Genomic DNA, 25,712 nt, shown 5'->3' on the forward strand with positions numbered 1-25,712 from the left:
GTTTTATAGATCTTAAATTAAATATAGCAGACAAAAATTCTTTTTGGTGTTGTGATTTTTAAAGAAGCAATAATCTTTATACAATAAAAACTCTCCTTCTCTCTCTGAAGGTAGAAGGAAGGATGAAACAGGAGACATAGCAGGAGAGATGGAGCGCTCTTCAAATTAAGCCACACGTTGTCAATGCAACAAAAGAGCCAATTCAGAGCACCTATTTTGGCTTTCTCAGAAGAATAGCCTCTTAACCTGTGCAATAGGATTCATTCCCTAGAGCAGGGCCCTTCTGCCTCTGCAATCTGCAGATGTGCTGTGAGACCAGCCAGTGTGAAGTGTGTAAGCATTTCCTCTCCCATGCTTAGGTGTATATATGATTTCCACCTGCCAGAGGTATCAATACAATTCTTTTCTTGTGGTTGAATGAAAGGCTTGGAAGCAGCCTGAGGCAGAAAAGTCCCTAGACGTGACTGAATTCTTCTTTTCTCTGATGCTGTTGAACAAAATGGGAAACACTGTGTCTGGCATTCAGCCACTTGTGCTGCAAATGTTTGACTGCCAAGACGACTACATGTGAATGTCTTGTTAGTGCTTGCAGGGCCACCGTGAGTCAGTGCTCCCAGATATTCCTGCAGACCCTTAAAGTAGTAACTTAAGTCTGTGGAAGCTTAAATCTAGTTTCCACTAGTTTATTCCATGTGTGGCTGAATGGTAGCTATAGACTTTTCCTGAGTACCATGGCAATATTGGCAGGAGCTGTAGAGATAGGCATTATCCTTTGTTAAAAAAAAAAAAAAAAAAGTACAGGTGGAAAAATGGAAAAAAAGACTTGCTGTCAAAACCATTAGCCCTTTTGTAGTCTGTGAGCACCCTAAATATTGATTGAACTCAATAGGTATTGATGGTCCTTCAAGCCTTTGCCATCTCAAGCCCTTAAATACTTTTATAATTTACTAAATGTGAAAAGGCATCTCTGCAACTGGTAGAATATTCAGCCCTTTAGGGGTTTTCATTTTATTGTGTTACCAGTCTTTGCTGAATAACTGAAGCATTACATTTAGTCATAAAATGCATGGATTGCTTATAGGCTTCACTGTAAATAATGTGTATTTATTTTATGAAACATGATTTTCATCAGTATATGAAAAACTGTATTAAAATTTAGTTTGGATACTTAACATGAATCGAATAGTTGAGTTCCCTCTTTTTGTGATTCCATCTTGTGGATTCACCAGTCTTATTTCAACAGGTATTTTTAATAGAGCTTCGTCCTTATACTATTTCTACAGTTTGTGTATGTGACTAGAATTAAAGAGACAGGCCTGCATTTTTTTCTATTGAGAAATGGCTTGGCACTCATTTAAATCAAATTTATAAGCCATTGCTTTCAACCTGTTGGGGTTTAATGAGTTTTCAAAAGCTGAACTAAAGTGTGGGACTATGATTTCTGAAGAACCAATTTCGTTTTTTTCCACCGTAGAGAAACCTATCTCATGAAAGACAGATTTATGATCCTTCATAAGTTTCCTGGTTGGGTGATTTTAAGTATCTTGTTATAAACTTTTTTTTTCTTTTTTACTGGCTTATTTTGTGGCTGATCTGATGTTAAACATTCAGGTCCAGAATTTTCGTACTATATGACTGCTTCCTCATGCCTTGCCACTGAACCTGTATATTTGCAAATGAGAAGAAAATCTGTCTCTAGGGCATGTCTCTTCTACTGTCAGAAGCATCTTTCAGTCACTGTTGAGAAGAGTTTTTTAGCTGTCCCAGACCTGCAGGCACATGATTTCAGTTCAGGAGGGGTCTTTCACTCACCTGAGAACTGACGAAAAAAAGGTGAAGTCTAGCTAGCAGGTTTACACTTACTTTACACTTGCAGAAGTAAAAATTTTTGCTAGATGCAATTCAGACCAAAAATTTTAGAAGTTTGAGAGGTACTAGATTAGTCTACTGAAGAGTCTCAAGTGGAAATTGAAAGTTCTAGAGAATTTCAAAGTAGCATTAGTCATACTGACTTGTCTAAGGCTGGAAGTTCATAAAGACATTGAATTGGCATACAGCCAACAAACAAAGCAGTTTCGCTCACTGCTGACCCTGCCTGCTACCTTTAGGGCACTGTCCTTATGATGGAAAAATGGCTTGTACTGCAATACAGTGGAGTAATGAAGGTTTTATTGTGGTATTTTTGCTGGCTTAGTTTTCAGTCACTTGGTAGAAGGGATGTGAAAGCATGGAAAGAGGTTGGCGACAGTGTGTTGGATAGGGATGTAGGTTTACATCACCTCGGTATGTTCATTAAACTTAAGCTAATGAACTGAGAAGGTGCATTTGAATTGAGATGTGTGAGTCTAGTCGTGGGGGCAAAAAGGCTGTGGCATGAAGATTAGTGCCATGTCGGTGACAACCTCTTTCAAAGTTATAAACACATACTGGGCATTAATCTTGGTGTAAGCCAGGGATCCAGTGCCAGCCATCCATACTGTATGCAAAAGGAAGGCAGCCCTGTTCTGTGCTGGGCGTTTAAAGGCAGTTTCGCCAAGAACATAAGAAGGGAAAAGCTTTCACTTCTCATACCAGCCATCATTGCAGCAAACAGCATCAGAGAAAGGAACAGCCATGGTGCCCTACTATTTGACTTTAGGCACTGCCAGAGCAGTTCTGTTTTGGCCTTTCCTTTTGGGCAACTGCAGAAGGAACAGGAGAAGCAACAGCATGGATCTCTACATAGTTGTACTCATGGTATGCCTGTACCTGTTTTGAGAACTTCACTGTTCTTAATTGGCATCTTACATAATTTGCTTGAGCACACATGGATAGAAGAATCAATGTGAGTCACAGCAATCACATTGGTAGAAATCCTCAGCAGTTTTTTTTTTTTGAGGTGTTGCCCATTCTGCATAATATCAGAGTTTGTCTGAAGAGTAACAAGCTGTAGTTAAAGTTCATCTTGCAAATAGAGGAATATGGGCAGTGAAGACAGAATTTAAGGACAGAAATATGACCGTTCTCTCAAAAATCCCTGTTGACCTTGGCTCTTAATGCAGTGTTTCTGGTGACAGGAGAAGAGAGTTGACATGAGCATTTGGAAACTGCCTTTCCCTGAGCCAGATACCTTAGTGCAAAATAGGCAATAAACACCAGTGTTATTCAGGAGATTACATCCCTCAGCCCTCTAGCCCAGTATTATCACTGCATAACAGATATGGAGGTGATCACAGTGGGTTTGACTTGTTTGATTTCTCAGTGTGTTGGTCCTGTTGATCAGACATGTCCCAACCATTATCTTCTATAACAAGAAAAAATATTATTCTATCACCTTTTATGCCAGTGTAAATCACAATCAAAGTTTTCCTTCTGTCACTTTGATTGATGTAGGAAGTTGCATGGCATCTTTATCTTCCACAACTCCTTCCTTCCTGACTGATACTGTATGAGAAAGTCAGGATGCACAGGATGCTGTTAAGTCACTGTGCTGCTCTTGATCACTTTTGGTGTTGCCTTCCTCATCAGCAGTCACTGAGCTCAGAAAACTGTGCTCTGGCAATGTCAGGAATCACTGCAACTCCACTACTCACTGCTGTAGTGATTGACCTATGTCAGGAGAGTACAGATGAAGCTGGGTCTGCTCCCTTATCGGGATCCTGTTTTTCTGAAGTGCCTTATATAATGTTTGCGTGATTAGAAGGGAACAGATAGTACCAGGGTGGGAAGGCTGTAGCCAGACTCAGGATTGCACTACCCTTTGTATCAGCTATCCCTTCTTTACATTTCCAGATTAATAAAATCTCGGGGCAGGGCGGGGCGGGGCGGGGGGGGGGGGGAGGGAGGGCTTGGCATAGACTCAATTACAAAATCTTGGTTACTGCTAGCTATGACTTGCACTACATATACATGTGGTATAATTACTAATATAGGGTACAAGTTGGTTCCTCCTTGTTTCATGTTACCAAATGCATTTATGGTGAGAACAAATTATGATTGGTTTTATGAATTTGTATGTACACAGTGAATTTTAAAAATTGTAACCATCAAGTACTGGCCTGATAAGCCAGAATGAGTATCCAGGGAAGATGTAAAATAACTGTGTCCAGATGAGTGGATTCCCAGACTAGGGGCTCTTCTGGGGATAGAGCTGGGTCATATTATGCACTGCAATTCTTCATTCCTATGCTGTGACAGATGCAGAGGCACAAGCTCTTTTATCCATGACGGTGCAAGGGAGCTGAGGGTCTGTGTGACTGGCATTGGAGGCAACAATCTCCTGGTCCAGTGGTGGCTCACTCAGTGCAATGACTTTTGCAGAACAGCCAGCTGTGTAAGGGGCTGTGGGTACCTGGTTAACATCCCACTTCTGCCTAGTGATTCCTTTCCCATGACAGTCATCATCCTCTGAGTCCTCTTTAAGCTACTCTCAAACCTTTGCTCTAAAGTTTTTCCTGACATACCAGGGCTTCTTCCGTATTTTTACCCAGAATGTAAGAATGCTATCTGGAGGTCTGGGGTCAGAAAATTTGTCTGCAGAATGTTTGCTTCAGTTTATCTTGTGGTAATATCCAGACTTCTCACCACTCTCACAGCTCTGGTGTTTCTGTCAAGAGGCAGAAATCTTTTGTGCCTCTTGTCATTTAGGTTGATTAATACAGGTACTCATGGCTTCAGTGTGCTCCTCATCTCACTTGTCTGTGTAGAGAGGACAGCTCTCCCTTGCAGCCGTGTCTACTTTTTCCAATTTTATTATTGTCTTCAGTGCATTCGTTATCAACCCTATGATAAGAGGAAGTTTTCTCAGAAACTACCACGAAATGTCCATGCTCTGAAGCAATTAAAATTCCAAATAAGAAGTGACTGAATACATCCTGCAACTGCTATGCACAGAGGCAGAGAACAGATGAAGTGAAATCTGTATGGGTGTATTAGAACTATCCCAGCAAGAAGGGCTTACAAGTACACAAATGAACACAAACTTTACAAATCACTTAAACATTAAACTCCTGCTCAAAGTTGTAGCCAAAGACCAAAACTGTGGTTTCAGTTTTCACTGAAGAAGTTAGTTATCTATGCCCAAACCACCCCTCTTTTCTTCCTGTTCCATTCCCATGACATTCAAGCACAAAAGAACATTTCTAGGTACTTCTATCTACATATGATTCTCATATTAGTTTCCCATGTTAATGAAAACTTTGCAGTCCTGTCAGACCAAAAACATCCAAGAGTTAATTGCTGAATGCTCTGCAATGACCTTGAAAGGGAGTGATCTGTGGCTTTTAAAATCAGGTAGCCCAGATGTTGCTCGAAAGTGTGGAGTCATGTGATGGTGAGAACTGACCATTACAACTGAATCCTCAAACCAATGAAGATGGGCAGCCAGTTGTGTGAGCAGGTTGTCAAAGAATAAATAGTACTGATGTCCAGCTTTGAAAATTTTCTTTGTTCTCTGAGTGTCCCAAACTGTATACTCAGTGTGGACATTTGAAATCATTTCCTGCTGTCTTGTTCTTAAATTCTTGACAAAGAACATCAAATCCTGTGTTAGAAAAATGCATTCTTTCTTTTCCCCTAAATAACGGTATATGCAGCTTAACTGATGAGGTAATGTATTCTGAACACGTAATTATGTTCATCAAAGATATATTTTTAAATGTACTTAATTAGCTTTTTCTGTCACTTGGTTCACTGTTTTGTTTGATCACTGAAATGTGACATACTAGTAAATATGGCTTCAATTTCTGTAAATGATTTGATAAAAGTAATCTTTTTAAAAATATTCTCTATGTAATAAATCAATTCTCACTATCATGATGATAGCTATGGCTGTAAACAGGTGTATATAGCACATATTCCAATATTGTTGTGCACAGGACAAATAAATAACAATATTACATATAAACCTTTTAAACTTCCTTCTGAAAGAGCAATGGTGACACCCAGTAGCATGTGTTGTGTGGGAAAATCTTTTTTCAAAAACTGGTATTGTGAACTCAAGAGGCAGTATGCTCAAGAAGCATGAAGAACTGCTAGTCTGTTGTAGTATCTGCATGAATTTATTCTGCTTTTTTACTATTTCTTTTGCTCCTTGTAAGCTTTACTAATATCAGTCTGAGGAAGTAAGTTCCAGGGGATTGCACCTCCAAGCTGTTGCTTTTTTCTGCTCATTATCTCAGAGTGTGCTGCAATGTGTGCAGCACCGCCCTGTTGTTTTGAGCTACTTGGATGTGATATTCATGTCTGCCTCCTTGTCTGGCCTACAATCTCTCAGATCCGGTCCACAGCCCTCTCGCTCAGTCTCCAACTGACAGAAATGCTGGCTTATTTTCTGATTGTCTTGTTATTGACTTAGTGTGGCATGTGGGAAAGACAGTTCATTTTGCCAAGCTATGAATGAGTTGCTATACTGATGGCAACTTCTGAAAGTAGCAGCTTTTAGGCTATAAAATTTGGGCAAGAGTAAAGGTAATAATGAGTTCCCTATTGAAGCCACAGCAGCCGTGACAGCAGCCAGAAGGATACCAAGCCATATGTCTGTATACTTTCAAGGGAAATAATTAGAACCTGTGGGGTTGATTTTTGTTTTTTGTTTTGTTTTGGTTCGTTTTTTTTTTTGTACAAGGTGAATGAAGTAAAAAAAAATCATATATTCTCCATTTTTTCTCTCCTGCCTTTCATGACCTCCAACAATGAAAACAACTGTGAGTGCAGGTGGTAGCTGAAAGCACTTTTTGTTCCTGCATCTGCCTGTGCATGCTTCCTGAATTTAATCTTTCAGGAACTTCACTTCTTAAAAAAATAACAGAATGTGAACAAGACTATATTTTGCCCTCTGAGATTTTGTGGGAGGAAAGATTTTCTTCTTGATGGTTTAATCCATACTCTCCATTTTGTTATTCATTCAAAAGGAAGTGGGTAAAAAGCTCATGGAAAAAACTGTCACCACTCTTCTGTAGCTGTCATCTGATGGGAAGAGCAGCCTATTGTGTTTTCCACCACAGCAGGATAAAGCACCTTTATCCTCATTACGGCTAATGTCTGTTGAAGGCTTCATGCATTAAGAGTAGTCTTCTAGCTTTCCTGCCATAACTTTTATCTTTTGGATGAGTGATGAGTCGTGGAGCTACAGTTATGCTTCACCAGCTCCTAATGTTGAAAAGAATGAGTATGTTTTCTTTGAGCAAAACCTAAATGGCTTTTTCGTGGCATATACCATCCAGCCACATGTGATGATTACTTTTAGTAAGTCTAAACATAATTATGTTGTAACCTGCACTTTGGTTTAGGAGTCAGGGATCACTGTTTATGTACTCTGTAATTACGTGGTATTTACCACAGATATCCTACTGCTGCTTGTAACTTACCATATGATTAAATGACCAACATTTATCATCAGAGTGAAGTGTGTGTTGCATGATATGTCTTCCACAAAGTAGAACAATACTGTAGCTTAAGTTCTCAGCCCTTTTAAAATTAATTTTTGGTCTAGTTTAATCTAAAGGTATTTTCCATTTACTTCTTATGACTCTTCCTTCAGTAGTCATATTTGAGCTCATCAGGTGATTGTTGAAAGACTTATATAAAACATTTACAATCTGAGTCATTGATTCAGAGTTTCTTTCAGATCATGTAACATTGCATACTGAATTTGTGAAAGGTGACCTAGTCATTTGCAAATGTCTGAAAGACATGAACCAGCTGTATTTTCAGTGTAGAAACAAACCCAATTTCATGCTTGTGTTAGTACATGCTCACTTGTGCTTCAAGGCATTGGGGTAGAATTTACTTATTAAAGGCATCTGCCTAGCAGGGTTAATGCTAGCGTATGATAAAATGTCCAGGCAACCCATCACAGCATGTGCATCCCACTGGTGACTCTACCCTTCAGCCTGTTAAAAATGTAGTAAAAAAAAGAGCAATGAGACTTGGCAGAACTGTGTTTACTAAAGGGGTTTGCAGTGATTGCAGGCAAATCAGCTTCCTGCTGTTGACTTTTTATGCCTATGACATGCAGAGCTACATGTCACCAGTTGCCCAGCCATGGCCTATTTCCACACACTGACTGTATGGAAGAGATGGGTTATTACACATCTGATGTCTTCAGAGGGAAGGATTAATTCCTTTGTGCTCTTAAAGCTCTGCATGCACAACTCCAACATAGGCTCACCTCTGCCAAGGTTCTTTTATTTTAAGGGGCAACCCACATATTAAAAAGATGACTTGAATTAGAACTAAAGATTTTTCCTTTTTTCTTTTTATAACCATAAGAGAACTTATCTCACTATTCCCTTTAGAGCCCTTATTCACACACAAATTTTATTTTTAAAGTTGCAGCCATACTGCTGTTACTTTTACTGCAATCTTTGTGTTCAAAGTTGAGGCTAGTATGCTTTCTAGGGCAAAAATTTGTCATCAGCTGGTTCAAACTGGTATTGATTTTTTTTTTCCCATTCATTCTTTTTGGTCAGATTGTTAAAACCTTGGACTTGGAACTGTGATACAGAACAGTTCCTGTTCTAACAGGAAAATACGGGAAAGCATTTTCTCTGATTAAAAGAATTAATCTGAAGAGAGAGCATAATTACCGAATTTGACATTACAGGTTTTCATGACACCTTTATGAGACCTTTGTTAAGGTACTTTCTTAGAGAGAAAATTTCATCTTTCTGGATCTGAGTGAATATTTTCCTGTACTAACTAAGAAAGCTATTTTGCTTTTCTCAGGAAGGTGTTTGGTATTGAAATTATGTAAAAACCTAAACATAATAAAGGAACACTTTATCCAGGCAATAGTTGCCTTTATCAAAGGGAAGTCAGTCCATTTTCCCACCTGTTTGCAGAAGTTTTGTTTGTGTGCTTTGAAGTACAGATGAATACAGTGCTTTCATGTAATGTAATTCACTTTAATGTAAACTAATGCAGCAAAAGAGGGGAAACACAAGGGAATTACTGATGATACCAGAGCTAATGAGACCTAATTTCCAAACTCTAAACACTGAGACTAATATATTCTAGTCTTTCCCCCCACCTAGATTTTTGCGAGTTCTCAGTTTTCTGCTCCTTTAGTTGTTCTAAGCCAGATGTTTTCATAAATCCACTCCACAGCCGAAGAGCGTAGCCCAAAGTGATAGTGAAGCAATGAGTGGAGAAAGGAGGCAAAGAAAGGACAAGCCCCAAATTGGTGGCTTCAACTTCAGGATATGGTATTTCTGCTACAATTCTGGTTGAGTATTGATTTCCCTTTTTGCTATCCAGTCCTTGTCAGCTCACCAGATGGCCACCCTCACCCCCCCTGCCCACACAACCTTTGTCTAGCTCAGTAAGAGTTAGACCAGCAAGTTTATATTGGTCAAAAATGTTTGGGTTGGGTCTTATTTTTTGTTTGACCCAGAGTAGAGGTTCATCATCCAAAACATTACCCTCCAGTAGTTCACAAACCAGGGAAATAAATTGTCCTGTGAGGCCTGAGGAGTGGAGTTTCCAGTTCCGGTCATTAGGGTGAAGTCACAGAAAGGGGCAGAAACCGTCTACTTTTCTGTTACAATGGCTTCATTAGAGGAGTCCTCTTGGCAGGGTGCAGAGTTGAACTAGAGACCAGGGTAATATGCTTATGTATGCCCAACCTTTAACTGAGAAACACATGTGAACAAGAACCTCTTTCTGAACAGACACACATGACCTTGCTCCCCTGAAGTCCTAGTTTCACGTGAACATCTACCAGCTTCTCTTGTGTTGTTTCGAGCTGACTAGTCCTGCTGGAGGCAAACCCGTACTGCCTCCCCTCTGAACTCTGTGGCCAACACAAACAAACGTGGTGGGCAAACAAGGAACTGGAGAGCACGTAACTATGGCAGGATGTTGGCAATAGAAGGACACAGAGCTAAATGCCCTTCTGAAAAATTCCTGCTACCATGAAAAACATGTTCATTACATGCTATTTCTTAGTTAGTTTATAATTATATATCTGAAACATAGTTTAATGGCTTCTCTGAAATTTCTCTAGTGATGCATGCCAGCCTCTGCGGTATTCCCTGACATGCTGTAGGATGTTGTTTTACGTGGATAGAAGTATGTGAATGTTATATACATAGGATTAGCTTTAGTAGTTTAGGAAAGATTAATAGAAGTAATATAATAGTATTATATAATAGGCATGGAATTAATATAATACCTAATAATCCTAAAATTATATTTCAAATAATACTGATTTACTACAGCAGGAAAGAGACATTCAGCAAAGTTTCTTTCTGTTATGCAGAAATTTTAAGCAGACTTTTTAAACTTTAAGGAATAATGTTCTGCAACATTGTTTTCTTCTTGTTGCAAACTTCTGTAAAAATGAATGACAAACTCAGTTTGACAGCATTCATCATTTTTCTGAACTTTATTATTCTTTTATATACTTAATTTTTTTAAACTCTGGATAATAATGATTTCCTCATCACCTGGAAGTCTTTCATTTTTCATGAAATTCACATGTTTCATGTGATTCACATGATTAATATTTTACAAAATTTATCCAGTTAAGAACTAGCTTTAAAAGCTAGAATGAAGAGGAGAATAAACAGGGCAAGCAGAAAATATTATCATAGGGTTTATTTGTTGGATACAGGACAAAAATAACAAACAAAAAATCTATATTGATATTACAACATTTTGATTCAAAGAGGAACCATTTTTTATTTAAAGTTTTCCAACATTAAAAGACCGTTTTCCTCAGTTCCATCCCAACTTTTTTGTTGATGACAAGAGCTGTTCAGGCATGAGGATATTTTACCCAACCCGTGGAAGAGACCCTTATATCAGAAATGGATTGCAAAATAAGTTTTCCCCCCAACAGCTCTATTCAAGCCTTATCCTAGGATTTAGCAGCGCCAAGGTTACTGCACCGACACAGCTGCTAAGATATTCAGCCCAAGCAAGATAATCCTCCGGCCAACCTCTTTTCTCTGGTTCCAGCCTGTCTAGGCACCGTACTGGTCTTTGTTTGGCTGGAGCTGAGAGGCACTTGGGAGCTATCGCATGGCGGAATCTCACTGTGTAGATAGTGTATTTTGTTCCTCTGTCCAAGAATTTTCTCCAGGGAAGTGTGTGCCTGATCAGACAGGAACTGATGCATGTCATTAGACTCTAAACCTATGGGTTTGTTTCTCCTGAGCTTGAGAGCATTCACAATTTAGAGTCATTAAAAGTTACAATTAAATTTGCAAGTTGTTTGCAGTCCATCACAGTGTCCTTACTTAAAAGTGCTTGTCTTGCTTCTGTACACTTTCTAGTGATATCTAAAAACCTCCTGACAGAGGATGTCTTGTGACATGTCAGAAAAAAAAAAAACTCTACTGGAAGCATTTCATGATACATAATACCCTAAATCCCTTTTCTGAATGGAATAGGATTTTCATCAGAATGGATTGCGTTCCACTAGATCATATACTTTTCACAACAGCCATGAGTAGTAAGGAAACTAGAGCAAGATGGGAAACTTATTGGCATTCACTCAATGACATACATTACATGTTCTCAATTTTTCCAGATAATGTTTTTAGTATTAACAAAACAGCAGGAAAAATAATGGTGAAAAACTAATCCTCTGTCCTTTGAATATCTACATAAGATAACACAGAAGTACGGCCAAGAGTATGGCTGGCTTTTCTTTTTTTTCTCTCATGCACAAACATACAAGAAGTCAGTGTAAGATTCTGCAATTAAGAAAGTGTGTGATACTTATGCCTTCTGGGGCTTAGCTTTCAGATAGCCCACTTTTCAGGCTGGAAGAAGAAATGGGTTGTTGCATTCAATCCAGTCAAGCAAAATCGAAGCCGAAAAATATAATATGTATAATCTGTCTCTACTTAATTTTCCCCAGAAGGCTGAAAAAATTATAAAATAACCTGAGAGATTGGTTCATTTTTACACTGATCTTGAAAGCCCATTAAGGTATTTAACTTTCATGGATTGTCTGAGGGATCTGGAGTTGCTGTTATCCTTTTGTTTAATTACACTGTAATCTTCATGCAATTACAGTGATGATAACATTCTTCCACAGACATAACAATAAATTAGCCATCTGGGGATAAATGACATTACTTGAAGCTTACTTCAGTCAAGTACCAAAGAAATATTAATATGGCTATATAGGACAGTGTTTGAAGATAAATTACATTATCTGTTTCTAGAATTGAGCATTTCAATATATTTTACAGGCTTAACAGCATAACATATTCTTGAATTTGATTCATCATGAGAGAGTTGGTGGACAAATATCAGGAAAAGCAGAGGGAAAACACATTTTAACATAGTTGAAAAATACACAGTGCAGAGTTTTGTGGTCAATGCTTTATACACCTATACAACATTTGTCAGTCTCACCAAATAAACATGTGAGCAACACTGTTCCTGATATGTTTTATTTCCCCCATGAAATATCTTGCCATTTTTTCCATCAAATGTAAAAGTGTATTTTGGGTCCATTTGTAGTTTAATTCCAGAAATGGGAAGAGCTTCATAAGGTTTTTAGTGTTAGTGCTGAAGAGGAATAGAAAATTAAAAAAAAAAAAAAAATGAAAATAAGAGATATATCAGAAACAGTGAGATGGAGAACAAGAAGCATCCTGAAAATAAAATGCAAGTCAAAATTTTGAAGCTGTTTTCAGCGGCTCCAATTAAAATATTACAAACAAAATAGCATCCTGCTGGTCTTTCAACCAGAGACAAAACTTGCAGCTCTGACCTTTTCCAATTGAGGTATCAGATATGATCATAAACTGATGAAAATATTTTGAAAATATATTTTGAAATGGCAAAAAATGTGGCAACTTTACAGAGAGAATCCTACCAGTTGATAAAGCTCAAATACCTTTTTACTGGTTAGGGAGCTGGTCTGCTTATTCTCAGTTAATTTATATGATGTTGGTTATAATCGTACTAAGGCAAATTAAATGAAAGAGTGAAAATAAGATTATGTAAGAACTATTTCAAGAACATGTTTATACAGTGTCAATCTAAATAACTGTCTTCTAACCTAATGAGAAGGTGCATCTGAAGTAGTAATGTTTTATGACACTGGAGAAGAGTAGCTGCAACAAAAGGGACAAATCTTTCCCTACCAGTTAGAACAATTATATTTATTAAAAAGAAAGAGATGAGCAAGAATAGGTGTCAGTGTGTGTGGAAGAGTCTTTTATAGGAGGAGTCTGGTTTCTCTGGTCTCATTTACATGTGGCACAAAACATAATTTATTCTCTTGTTTAAACAGAGAAGAGGTCTTTGCAAATGAGTTGTTTTGTGTGCTGCAATTGAAATGAGTTTTCTTGGGTGGCTATTCAGTAAAAGAATGTCAGGATTTTATTAGGTGCTAATTTTTAGTAAAGCTTTGTTTACAAAAATCTTTTAGAAGTGAATGACTGCACGAGAACCAGTTGCTTAAAAGGTGGAGTTTTCTAGTGGTATAACAATTTGGAATTCTCTGGCAGTCTGAAAATACAAATGCATATCTTCTTGAGTTATGCTTGTGTTCTCTTATATTGATCCCAGCTGATGGTTATATATGCCTAAGTAACAACATTCTGGCTTTCCTACTGGGGAAAGCTTGATTGTGCTGAAGGCAGGAGAGGCCACAGCTTTCCCAAATAACAGCTGTGTTCGCCACTATCTTACTACAGAAAAAGTTCATTAAGGAATATCTGCTCACAGAGTGAAAGATTTTAATGGTTTGATTTTTGGTTTGGGTGTTTCTTTTTGTAGGTACATATTAGCACGTGGCTGGCAAATAGAAGAGATCTTAGGTGGGATGTCTGTGGGCTGGGCCCACTGAGCTGGACTCACTAATACGTCTGGACTAAGGTATTGGAGTGATTTGAGCAAGGGAAGAGCGCACACAGCATGGGGTGGCCCTGAGGGCAGAGGCTGTGGTTTCCTTCCTGCCTTTCACAAAGCTGTTGCTATGCTCCAGTAATCTTTACAGAGAGTGCAGACACGTTTCACTAGCTTATTTCACCACCTAAATCTGGGCTTTCTAGCTACAAACAGAAAAAAAAAAAAAAACAAAACAAAACAAAAACCACAACCCTATACACTGATTTCCCTATCTAATTTATTTGAAGCTTTCTATTTACAAATGGGAATATCCAGGAATTGCTGAAATGTTCTTTAAAGCTAGTCTCATGAAAATATGCTGAGATGTTGCTGGAGACAATTAAACACAATAATAATTGTCTCAAATGTGCTAAATCTGATAATTATTTTAATTTTTGAAATTACTTTTAGAACACCAGTCTTACAGGATGTTGATATAAACACTCATGTCCTACTTCTCAGTCCCTATCTCTGTTCTATTTTTCCTACTGTCCTGGCAATTTAACAAGAGAAGTGAATGCACCTTTTTGCATTACCAATGATTATAGTCAGCGAATTGGGGAACCTGGAGCAAAAATTTTTGTTCCACTTCCCAAATATTTTTCTTTGGCAAGATGGTATCTCTGGCACCTGCAGACATCAAGATGTTATATGAATCCATTTTAGGATTTGAGGGGTTTTAGCCCCCATTAAGTTGTGAGCAGCTTATCTTTGTCATGGTCGGTGATGCCGAGCTCTGCTTGAAAGAAGCCAGGCATTAAACACTTCTTTGGCCCCACAGCTGGTTACAGTGGGTTTTTTAAACAAGCCCAAGGTAAGCCTCTTACCATTTCTCTCCTAGCATCTTCTTCATCAGGAATGGGGAAGTAGATGAGGTAGATAACATATCCATTCTTTCAATAATATAATTGCTGGGTTGGGGGTAAAGTTTTGAAAATTGTGGTAAATCTTTATCTGCAGAGTACTGTAAGTATGGTTTCCAAAAAAAATGCATAGTGTGCTGGGTCTAAGATAGTAAAGATGGAGTAGAAGCACTGCTACCCATTGAGGTAGTTTTGGGGTCATATTAGATACCACCATACGCCCCAGGGCAGATCCTCTCAGAAGGCTTTGATTTTACTGAGACCAAAAGAGAAGCAGCCAGAGAGCCGGGAAGTGCCTGCCAATTCCTCTGCAGCTTTCTCTCTTGGCTGCACAAACAGTTTTCAGAGTTTTTTGGAGGAAAATGAGCAGCCGAAGTCATGTACTCCCACCCTGCTTAAGTAAGAAAATGAACAGGGAGAAAGGAAGTAAATTATTCCTTTGTAAAACATTTCAGGGGGTGTGTGAGAGTGCGTTGTTACATTTCTACAAAGCTCATTGCATATGTTAATATTGAAATTGAAATCAAGGCTTTCCCTTGGGTCATCTGGGTTGGGACCTACGCTCTTAGGGAAACCGCTTTTCCCTGGTTCCGTTTTTTGGAAGCTGCTTTGCTATTTCCCGTCTAGTTTGTATGCTGCAAGGGTGCTTGAGTAAACCCACACTGAACCGTGCACTTGAGCGGCAGCTCTGCCTTTGCCCAGTGACAGTCTCTCTCATGCAAAACCTTTCATTGTTCAGCTGCTGCTGGCAGGCAGTTACCTTTTCAGCTAAGCAACCACAGCTTGTTTTATTACTAAGAGTTTTAACATATGGTTTTACTTAACATCAGCTGCCTGATAGGGAAATTACTTTTTTTTTCCAGAGCAGTCTTATTTCTTTCTACATTTAATATTTTGTATGAGATGGTTAGATTTGTTCATTGTTTTGACCTCCAGGTTCCTCTACCACTCCATTTTTTGGAGTTTTCACAATTCTGTATTTGGTTTTAAATTCCAAGTGTCATCTTTTCGGTTCTCTGATCTCAAATTAAGCAAGGTGTCCCAAGAACAACGTACATCATGCTTCTTTTACTTCCCTATGATTCAACATCTTCAGGCATGTTGTATGACTGAAAAAGCCTTTGTTGGGGACTCCTTGACACACTTTGGATGATGTCAACCCATGTGGAATGGGAGCAGTTAGTTACCTTTAAAACACATCAGGCTTTGTAGATCATAAATCTGTATTGATGTCTGTAACTGAAACACAAATGCTGCTGTACAAAAGGTACATGAGCCAACTCTTACTATGATAGCAAAACCACCTGGTAAGTAGAGTTGGTTTATGGAGCTTCGGTGGAACTTACCTGCCATTCAGTCAAGCTCTCAAATTCTTCAGAACTATGAAAGGAAAGATTATTACAGGCCTGTGTCAAACTGCTTATTGGCAGGTATACAAAGTGGTTTTGAGCGTTCCTATTCTTGTCAAATGTGTTGGTTGGTATGGTTCTTTGGTTGAAAGAAGTATTGGTTTAGGTCTTTATTTCCAGTAAAGATTGTTTTGGGGAATAAGCAAAATCTTACACCCTTTTAATGAAACCAATGTCATGGCTATTCGAAGGAGTAATTCCACATCAACTTATTTCATTGCTGTTATTTAGCACCATTATTGTTTTTTATTTTTCAGAAGATACAATGAGATTTTTTTTTCCCTAGATCATTTTCTTTTTCCCAGAACATTTTTCCATATTTAGAAGACAAAAGGTATTATATAGTGGGAATGATGTGACCTGGGCAAGAGCTCTCAATCGCTGAGGATAAGACTGGTACATTAAGTACTCTGTTTCAGCTGCAAATTTCCACTTATCTTCTAGCAGAAAATCAGTAATATAAAAATAATTTAAAAAAAAAAACCCTCTTAATAAGAGACTAGAAATTCAGGTAGATAATGTTATTGCTGCATGTTAGGTAAAATAGTTGATATAGAAAATAAAATATGAAACATGTAATATATAAAATAAGTAAAATATTAGGTTAAGTCTTAGCTTGTATTAGGGGTCCATGGCAATGTTTTGGTAGTGGGGCATCTGCCTCTCGAGAAGGAGGTGAGGGGCTGTCCTGTGTCAGATAGAGATGGATCCAGCTGGCTCCAATGGACCCCCTGCGGTACACAGCTGACCCCACCTGCCAAACTGCTGGCACTTCTGGGAAAACATATGTAAGAAAGGGTAAAAAATGTTGCACAGCAGTATCAAGAGTGAGGAAAAAGTATGAGAAAAAACCCTGTGAAAATCAAGGTGAGAGACGATTGGGGAGGAGGTTGTCCAGGTGCCAAAACATCTATGGAGGAGACAAGGCTAAAGAAGGTATTTCCCTGCAGCCCACAGAAGAGCCCACATTGAAGCAGATATCCTCGCTGCAGCCTGTGAAGGACACCACTCTGGATATGTGGACATGTCCTGAAGGAATCATGGCTCATGGAGGAACCACACAGGAGCAGGTTTATCCTGAAGGACTGCAGCCTGTGGGCAGGACTTACACTGGAGCAGGGAAAAACATGAGGAGGAAAGAACGTCTGAGATGAAGTTCTATTAACTGACTGCAACCCAACCCTCATTCCTGATCCCCCTGGGCTGCTCTGTGGGGAGAAGGAGGTAGAAGGGTTGGGAATGAAGGAGTGACATTGAGCCTGGGAAAAAGGGAGGGGTGTGGCCAAGGTGTTGTTTTCATTTGTCTTTGTTTATCACTATCCAAACCTATTTTATCTGGCAATGAATTAAATTATTTTTTCCCAAGTGAGTTCTCGTTTAGCCATGACAGTAGTTGGCAAGTGTTCTCCCTGTCTATATCTGGACCCACAAGCTATTTCATCTTGTCTCCCTGTCCTGTTGAGGAGGAAGAGTGAGAGAGCAGCTGTGTAGGTGTCTGGCAGCTGTTAAAGGTCAACCCACCACATAGGTAAAGGATGAACTGTCATAATAGCTTTGAAGAAGTACTGAGCAACTAAAATATATATTCTCAAAATGGAGCCTATTCAGTACAAACACATAGAAGTATAATTATTTCACTTGTACCCTGTATTCAGTATAATACTTTTAAGATATGGCCAGTTGTTTCAGATATTTCAAAATAAAGCACACATGAAAGTATAATCTAAAGTGTGTTTTGTTTTAATTTGGTTAAATGCTGAAGTGCAAAAAAAGTTTATCATAATGTCGCATGTATAAAACCAGACTTAGTTTTATGTAACTTGCTCATGCATGGTCTTAGAAGGGAGAAGTCAGTTATCAACCTAGATATTTCATTTTTATGTTGCTTGCATATCCCATATCCTGCCGTATCTTTATAGACACACAACAGAAACTTCAAAGGGCTCATTGCCCATCCTGCCTAGAACCTATATTCCATTATTCTACACACTTGAGAAACATTGTTGAAAAACTTTCTAAATGGTACTGATTTTATGCACAGGTAGGAATACGAAAAGAAACCACAGAAAGCTTAAATGCAGATTGTTGTAATCTTGTATGTTAAAACACATGTAAATCTAATAAGTTAAAATGCAACCAATATGGACTATATTTTGGAATGGGTAAATTCAGATGTGCAACACATTCTTAAATCAAGTCAGGGCTCTGCATCAAGAAGAAGTGTGCTTTTAATTGTTTATATATATATATATATATATATATATATATATATATATATATATACACAGTTTTGCCCTATGTGTGAGTGTGCATTTTTATGCTAAGAGTATACCATATTTGATTTACAAGTGGCTTTAGTATTAATTCATCCTTAGTTTTAGTTAGATTTACATGTACATGTAAAGCTTACCAAGTGCTGAGCAGTCTTTCCTATTTGTCTTCATTCCAGTGTTAAGGAGCATACTGTGCTTCTAGGTATAGTACTTGTGAAGAGTTTTGGAAAGAGCTCTACCAACCCCTTCCACAAAGGAGAGATTAAGTGGTTCAGGAAATTGCAGGTCTGAAAAATTCTTCCTTGACTAAATGAATCAACCATGGACATTTGCCACTGTCAGAAAATTAGGTCACAGATAGTATAAGCCAATTTTCTGTGGAAGTCCATTCAGGAATAAGTTTATTTTACATTTGGTGCTTTCTTTAAGTAGTAGTGGCAATGATAAAATGTCCATGCTCAACAGTGGCTTCAGCCTTTGAATCTCTGGGATAATTTGAAATGACTTCGTGTTGCTTTTCAAGTTGTTCCAACGCATGACTGGAGTTCTCATTAGAATGATCTTCATGCAAGGTCTGCCTGCTTCCCAGCTATCATCTACCTCCTGCCTTCCATTTTTGTCTAAAGTAAAGCTGCATCTGGCAAACACTTGGAAATACGCTCTATGGATACTAATTACCTGAGCTGATTTATTTAGTTATGTGTTCCCACACAATTAAGTTCTTTGTTTTCCTATTGTATCTGCCTCATTATTAGTTATAATGGTGACATTTATACTGTAAATGGAATGAAAGCCTGAAAGGAAAACTGTGTAAAGATAGGACCATTGTGCAAGGGATGAATAAGTACTGAAGTTTTAAGGCTAATTGTAATACATTAATATGGATTCAAAGGTTTTGTTTATATTGTCTTCAAAATATTTTTGAGGAATGATTTCAAAGTTATAGATGTACCCAAGATTTTGTTAAAATATGCGTACACATGATGATAGGGATAATAAGCACCACATATATTCTATGAAATTATATGTATTTAAAATGTCTAAATAAGCATGAGGGAATATTTCTCAAGGGAATGACATTTTAGAAGCAGACAGCAATAAATAGGAAATAATGAAAATGCATTTCAGGGACTATACTTCGGCAGGACTGTTGGTTATCCTAAAATTATGAGTAATAGAGTAAAATTACACCCACATTTGTATATTCTGAAAGTTAAGTTCTATATATGATATGTAAATACGTGTGGGCAGATTTGTGTTTGTTTGTTTTATTCTGGTTTTGTTTTGTTGTTTAATTGGTATTTCTCTCTCCCTATAAATTAGTAAAAAAGTGGTATTTAGATATTTAACTGAGTCTCCCCCACTACAAAAAAAAAAAAAAAAAAAAAAAAGACAGTTGTAGTTCAGGCCTAAGAATTAATTTAGTAGTTAGGAGGTTTCCAGATATCCAGATATGAAAATACTTTATCATTTGAATAAATAGGTGTGTTTTAAATGAAGCAAGGCACTAGGTTCCTAGCTCACCCCTTTGTCAATGCCAGATGTTTCCATCTGAATCTTTTACTGTATTTTCCTCATGCCTGACTTTTTCTTAGATCTCCTATCACCTCCACTGGAGTTGACTTCATGGTACTTGATCTTAACTGGTAGCAGTCATGCAGGAAAATTATTCCAAAGAACCACCTTTTTTGTTTGCTTATTATAGCATCCTATGACTTGCAGAACTAGTTCTATGAACAGTTAGCAAGCATTTACCAACATTTTTCAGGAAGAAACAGGAGTAGAAGGATGCATAAAGCACTCCAGAAACTTGTTATTTTTTCATGCTCTCAGAGATTTCCTATATCCTGTCAAACAATCCTTTAACAAACCTGCCTCATCTCACAGTGGTTAGGATGAAGATACTACAATTAAGAAAGTGGAGTTGCACACTAATGCTTTTTTAATATCATGTATTAACTGAACTTTGCTCGAAAATGGTATTACTAACTTGAGGGTAATACCAGTTGTTCAGGTTTGTGTTTAGTTCTAGAACTTCACAATTGTGTTTCAGTGATAGATTTATATGTTCCTTCATAATGTGTTGTATTGTGATGATACTAAATTTGAGAAGAAAGGACCTCTTGGACTTGACAGTAAAAGGGGTTGTGGAGGAAGAGAGACTATCAATATGGCTGAAAAATTAAAAGAAAACACAAACCAGCATAAGACGTGTTGCAGTGGATACTATAATTTGCCAGTAAAGAATTGAATTTGCATGAGACATCTTCTAAATCTTTTCTGTTAGAAAATTTTCAGTCAACTCTAATATTGTTATTGGGGTGTTTGCTGTTGAAATATACTTCATTAAATCAATAGAAGTAGAAAAAGCAAAGACTTCAGCATAAAGTACCATCTGGTAATCACGAGGAGAAGTAATATGCCAACCTTACCTTTTAAAATCTACTTGTAGCTTCAATGAACTTAAAGTTTGTCAGTTTAGACCAGCAAGGCAAAGGCTAAAATAAAACTTAAGAAAAGACTCACTCTAGGGAGATGGAAGTTTTGAAGTCAGGGTTTAGGTTGGAGCATCTAAAGAAGTTAGTCAACTGAAGTGGAATTGGCAAATCTAAACACTACAGGTTTATTTGTAGACCATTTGTTGTTGAAAATGCCAAGGGTTTCCTGCCATAAAAATATGCAAAGTTTTGGTTTGAAGAAAACTATAGTATTACTGCATTCACCATAGATTACTGTTCTTCCTTGAAGGAAGAACTCCAGTTCTAAACCAGTAAGAGGTTTTGGGTGAGCACTTCTGATGGAAGAAGCCCACTATTGATCTGAGGAGTACTGTAGATTAAGGGATGAATAGGACAAACTAGTGAGATCTGACACTGCAGATAATGTAGCAGAAATGCTGCTTTGCTTAAAATTGTGAAAAAAATCCTGTCTGTTCCACTCTTCATTTGAATTTTTTTTCCTTTTTTTGAAGGTTTTCACCTCTTCTTGTCTGAAATTGTCTCTTATTCTTTGTCCTTAGAATATGAAAAAGGGTTAGACTAACTTTTGAAGAGGTAGGAATTTGCAAAAGCAAAAGAAATTGCAGATTTTTGGAAGAGATAAAAAGCACTATGAATATACATGGTAGTAAAGGCTCATTTTGATAATGCCACATATCTGCATTTTTTTCTTAACTGGAGTTATTCTTCCTTGAGTTTTTATTTCTGTATGAAAACTTGCTTTTTCAGCTTATTGTTCCACTGTTCATCTTGGATCTTGTTCTTCTGCAGGCATGACAGACATTTTCCTGAAATTTTAGCGCTAACTTAATTCACCATAAAATTGGTGGTGGTATTAATTTCTCTCAGATGACCCATTAATGCTCTGGCAATGCCTAGTTCAATCTGCCATTCTTTAAATCTTTTCAGAAGTTACTGAAATGGTCTCAATATTTGTTTTTTTATTGTAGGTTTCATATATACTGGAGAAGTTGTGCATCGAATGCTAACAGCTACACAATATATTGCACCCTTAATGGCAAATTTTGACCCCAGTGTGTCAAGAAATTCAACAGTCAGATACTTTGATAATGGTATGTAGTAGTCCTTCATAAATGAACGTGTCTGTGCCCCTTGGCTCTTCTTATTTTCAATAACTATTTTTGAAGGAAAAATTGAAGATTTTTATAAAATATTGGGGTTTGGGTTTTGCTTTTTTTTTTTTGTTTGTTTTGTTTTGTTTTTGTTTTGTTTTGTTTTAATTCACGGACTGGATGAAGCACATGGCTAGGCATCCATAAACAGTTCTTAATTTAGAGCACAGAGTCATGAATCCTTTTTGCTAATTGAACAAATATCTTCTGTATATTAAAATACATAGACTCAAATTAGCAATGTATTTTGTCAGTTTTAAAAGGAAAATTCTGTTTCGTATAAAAGTGCAAGTTCCTGTTACTTCAAAATATATATAGTGAGTACCACCCACCCACCAGCTAGATCAAAAATAGCATTTGTGGAATGCAGTAGAAAAAATACACAGAACCAGGGCAGATATAAGGTTAATATACCTGTCAATGACTAAGTGCGCATGGAGTCCCAGGACTGGAATCCAATACACTCACCTACTCCACGAGTTCTCAACAGTCCATTGTACAAAAGACTGAAAGGGTAAAAGGCAACACAGGGTTATACTTGAAGCTCTGTGAGATATTTCAAAGGCCTTGAATGTGTGGATACTTGTCTCATGAAGTCAGTTATAATCAATATTTTGAAAACATAACCTGTGTCATTAAAAGGCATTTGGGCCCGTAGTGATCAAATACAATATCAGTGACTGTTTATTCTGAATGTAGAAAGTAGAGGGTTTAGTATTGTGACTTAATATAATAAGATGTATGATTGTTTTAAATCTCCCTGGATAAGCTTGTGCCATTCTATTTATGTATATTCATAGTAAATTTAAACACAAATTCTAAATATGTCCAAACAATACATCACATTTCCAACTAGGTGTGTTAATTTTTATTCTTTAGATCAGGAATCAAAATGTATCCTATAAACCCTGCACTTAGGCATAATCTTTCCTTTCAATCTCGTCATTACTTACAGCATTTATTTGTTAAAAATCCAATAAAATAGACTATTCCTTGCATGGAGAGTTTTCAAGCAGAAACAAATATTTTTTCATTTCATAAATTATTTGACATTACGACCTGATATTTGTAATCTTTACTGAAAGAATCTGAGGATTCTGGGAAAGACATGGCTAATTTTCATTCTACTCCTGACTTCCAGTCTTCACACCAGGTGTATCAGGCTGTATCACATTGATTTAATGACAAGATTGAATACTTCTTTAAGATTTTGGATCCCTCTCCATGTATAAGGCATGACGATCTTTTAGACCTCGTGCTTTAGGACAAAGAATTTGCTATCTGTACCCCAAATAAAAAGGCACTGAGCAAATTGTATCTTCAGCTCCTTGTTTCTTACTCATCTACAGTCTATCCCCGTAAGTGTGCTGCTTTAGAGTGGTATCTGGAGTGAGTAAGCACAAAATGTGGTGACCCGTCTCAGTCCCACTCATGCAGCTAACTGCAAGGAACTTATGTACACTTCAGTCGTCCTAAAGGCCCTGGGAATAAGAAGACTGTTTTGGAGGCAGATGACTTCAAATTTAGCTTGGGGTTCTGAGATGCACATAGATCTGAGATACTCAAAGACTGACTATAAGAAGTTCTGGCTATTTTTGCTCCGATAATTTTTAAAATTCCCTGTAAATTCCTTTAAAATGAAGTTTAATACAATCAAATATTCAGAAAGCAGTTAATGAATATGGTCACAGAAGGAAAAATGCACTGTGTGCACAATTAATGAGCGTACAATAATATGGTGGACTTAAATGCAGTATGCACCAAAAATTTGGTTGTTCATAGTTTTGTGACATCTTCTGCCAGGATATGTTAATGAAAGTTACAGCACAGAAGATCTGTGACAAAAGATCTTGCAAGGATATATCAAGTATGCATAGAGCTGGATGCGCCCTGACCCACCTGTGAATCAAAGTACGTCACTCCCATTAGTGACAAAGAGAGAAGTGCGTTGAGGAAGGCATATAAAGATGAAAAAGCCATTTTTCATCACAGTTTTGGTGATACTGTCTTTCAGCCAAGCTGATTGAATGTGTCTATAACTCTAAACATCTGTAAAACATGCTTACAGGGTATGCAAGTCGCTTGGGGTACATTTTTAGTGCCATGAGTGGATATTCAGCTACAGAACTCCCATTAATATTAAGGAGCCTCTTGCAACTATATCTCTGCACACGAGACTCAAAATTTACCCCATCTATGCATTATTAATGGTTTTAATTTAAACTACATTTATTTGTTGCCAACACCTACTATTTTTCAACTTACAGAACCTCAACAACCATTTGCACCATGCAGGAAAAAAAATGCTTTTTATATTAATGCATAGTTAATGGAATAATCTAAATTTCTCAAATAATACCTTTTTCTAAACAGGTAATGCTATTAGCACTTTTCATTTCAGTCATCAGGGTGTGTATATATATATATATATATATATATGCACACACGTATATATGTGCAGTGTAAAAAAAGCCACTGCAGACCAGTGATTGTGGCAGCACCCCTGACCTCTGAGTGCTGGATCCTACCTTTATTGATTGCTGATGTCTTGTGCAATTCTGAACAAGTTACTGACCACTCTTACTTCAGCAGACTTCTGTGTGAGTAGTTGAGGCATTTATTTATGGCACTATGTTGTCTGCCTTTAAGAGGATTTCATTTGCAACTTGTGTTTGTAGTATCTTTGGCATTTCAAGATGCTGGGCGGAAAGTTGCTAAAAAAGAGACAAATCACTGTTCTTGTTTCAAGTAACTGCAGTTAAATACTTTTCCTACAGTCAGTTGATATTTTTCTCACATTTTTTCTTCCCTTTGCCTCTCTACCCCACTCTGGGGTTCACAGGCACAGCACTAGTTGTCCAGTGGGACCATGTACATCTGCAGGATAATTACAACCTGGGCAGTTTCACTTTTCAGGCCACCCTTCTCAATGATGGGCGTATCATTTTCGGCTACAAAGAAGTAAGTTGGGTCTGAAAACTGTTATTGCAGTGGACAAATTACTTTATACCTGCCAGGAATTTCCCAACATTTGGGGGGAGGGAGGGACATTTGAAAGTTCAGCTATATAAAGTAATTTTATTATATCGCTTATAAGATCACTGTTTTGCTGAAAATGACATTTTATTGTAAAAGTGATGTTCTTGTGATGGACTTGAAAACCATTAACATGCACAAGTGTGCTGCTCCTGGATTTCAACTGGCCTTTTTTGGCTGGTTGTAAGTGTTCAGTGTTTAGTAAATTGATTGTTTAATGAATTCCTCTTGGGTTTTGAAAGGTGGGGTCTAATTTGATCAATTAGTTTACCTAATCTGTGCCTGTTTGAAAATACTCTGGAATCAATGGTTAGTATAAAAGGGCAACTTTTTCCTGCAGCTATCATTTCTTGGCAACTGACATATTTGAAAATTCATATATTTCAAATAAGAAACTACTGGTTTGTATCTCTAGCTCTGTGAGATTTTATATATATATTAGTGATAACACTGGTTATATTAAGGCCATTTGGTTTGCCCTCATAGCACCAATGTGGTGTTGTCTCAGTGGGGCTCTTCTCTGTTCTCTAAGTGTTTCAGAATCTGAATTGTTACTTTAAGTGATTTTGTTTGTGTGTGCTAGAGTCCTAGAGGATATAGTCCAGAGGCTGTATCTCTGGTTGAATTTCATGCAAATGAGAATCAGACAGTAGAAAAGCTCAAA

At 37.5% G+C, this 25,712-nt stretch overlaps 1 protein-coding gene across 1 annotated transcript in view; it reads left to right on the forward strand.

Moving 5' to 3' along the window:
• The window catches only part of PLXDC2 (plexin domain containing 2), a 272,320-nt gene that overhangs the window by 175,923 nt on the left and 70,685 nt on the right, over nucleotides 1–25,712 (forward strand). The window contains exons 5-6 of the mRNA XM_082044120.1: nucleotides 21,830–21,952; nucleotides 24,855–24,973. Of these exons, the coding sequence (XP_081900246.1) occupies nucleotides 21,830–21,952; nucleotides 24,855–24,973 (242 nt within the window). The remainder of the gene's footprint in view (nucleotides 1–21,829; nucleotides 21,953–24,854; nucleotides 24,974–25,712) is intronic.

This window comes from Streptopelia decaocto (assembly GCF_964273445.1).
Source record: "Streptopelia decaocto genome assembly, chromosome: 2".
In the NCBI taxonomy this organism is placed as follows: domain Eukaryota; kingdom Metazoa; phylum Chordata; class Aves; order Columbiformes; family Columbidae; genus Streptopelia; species Streptopelia decaocto.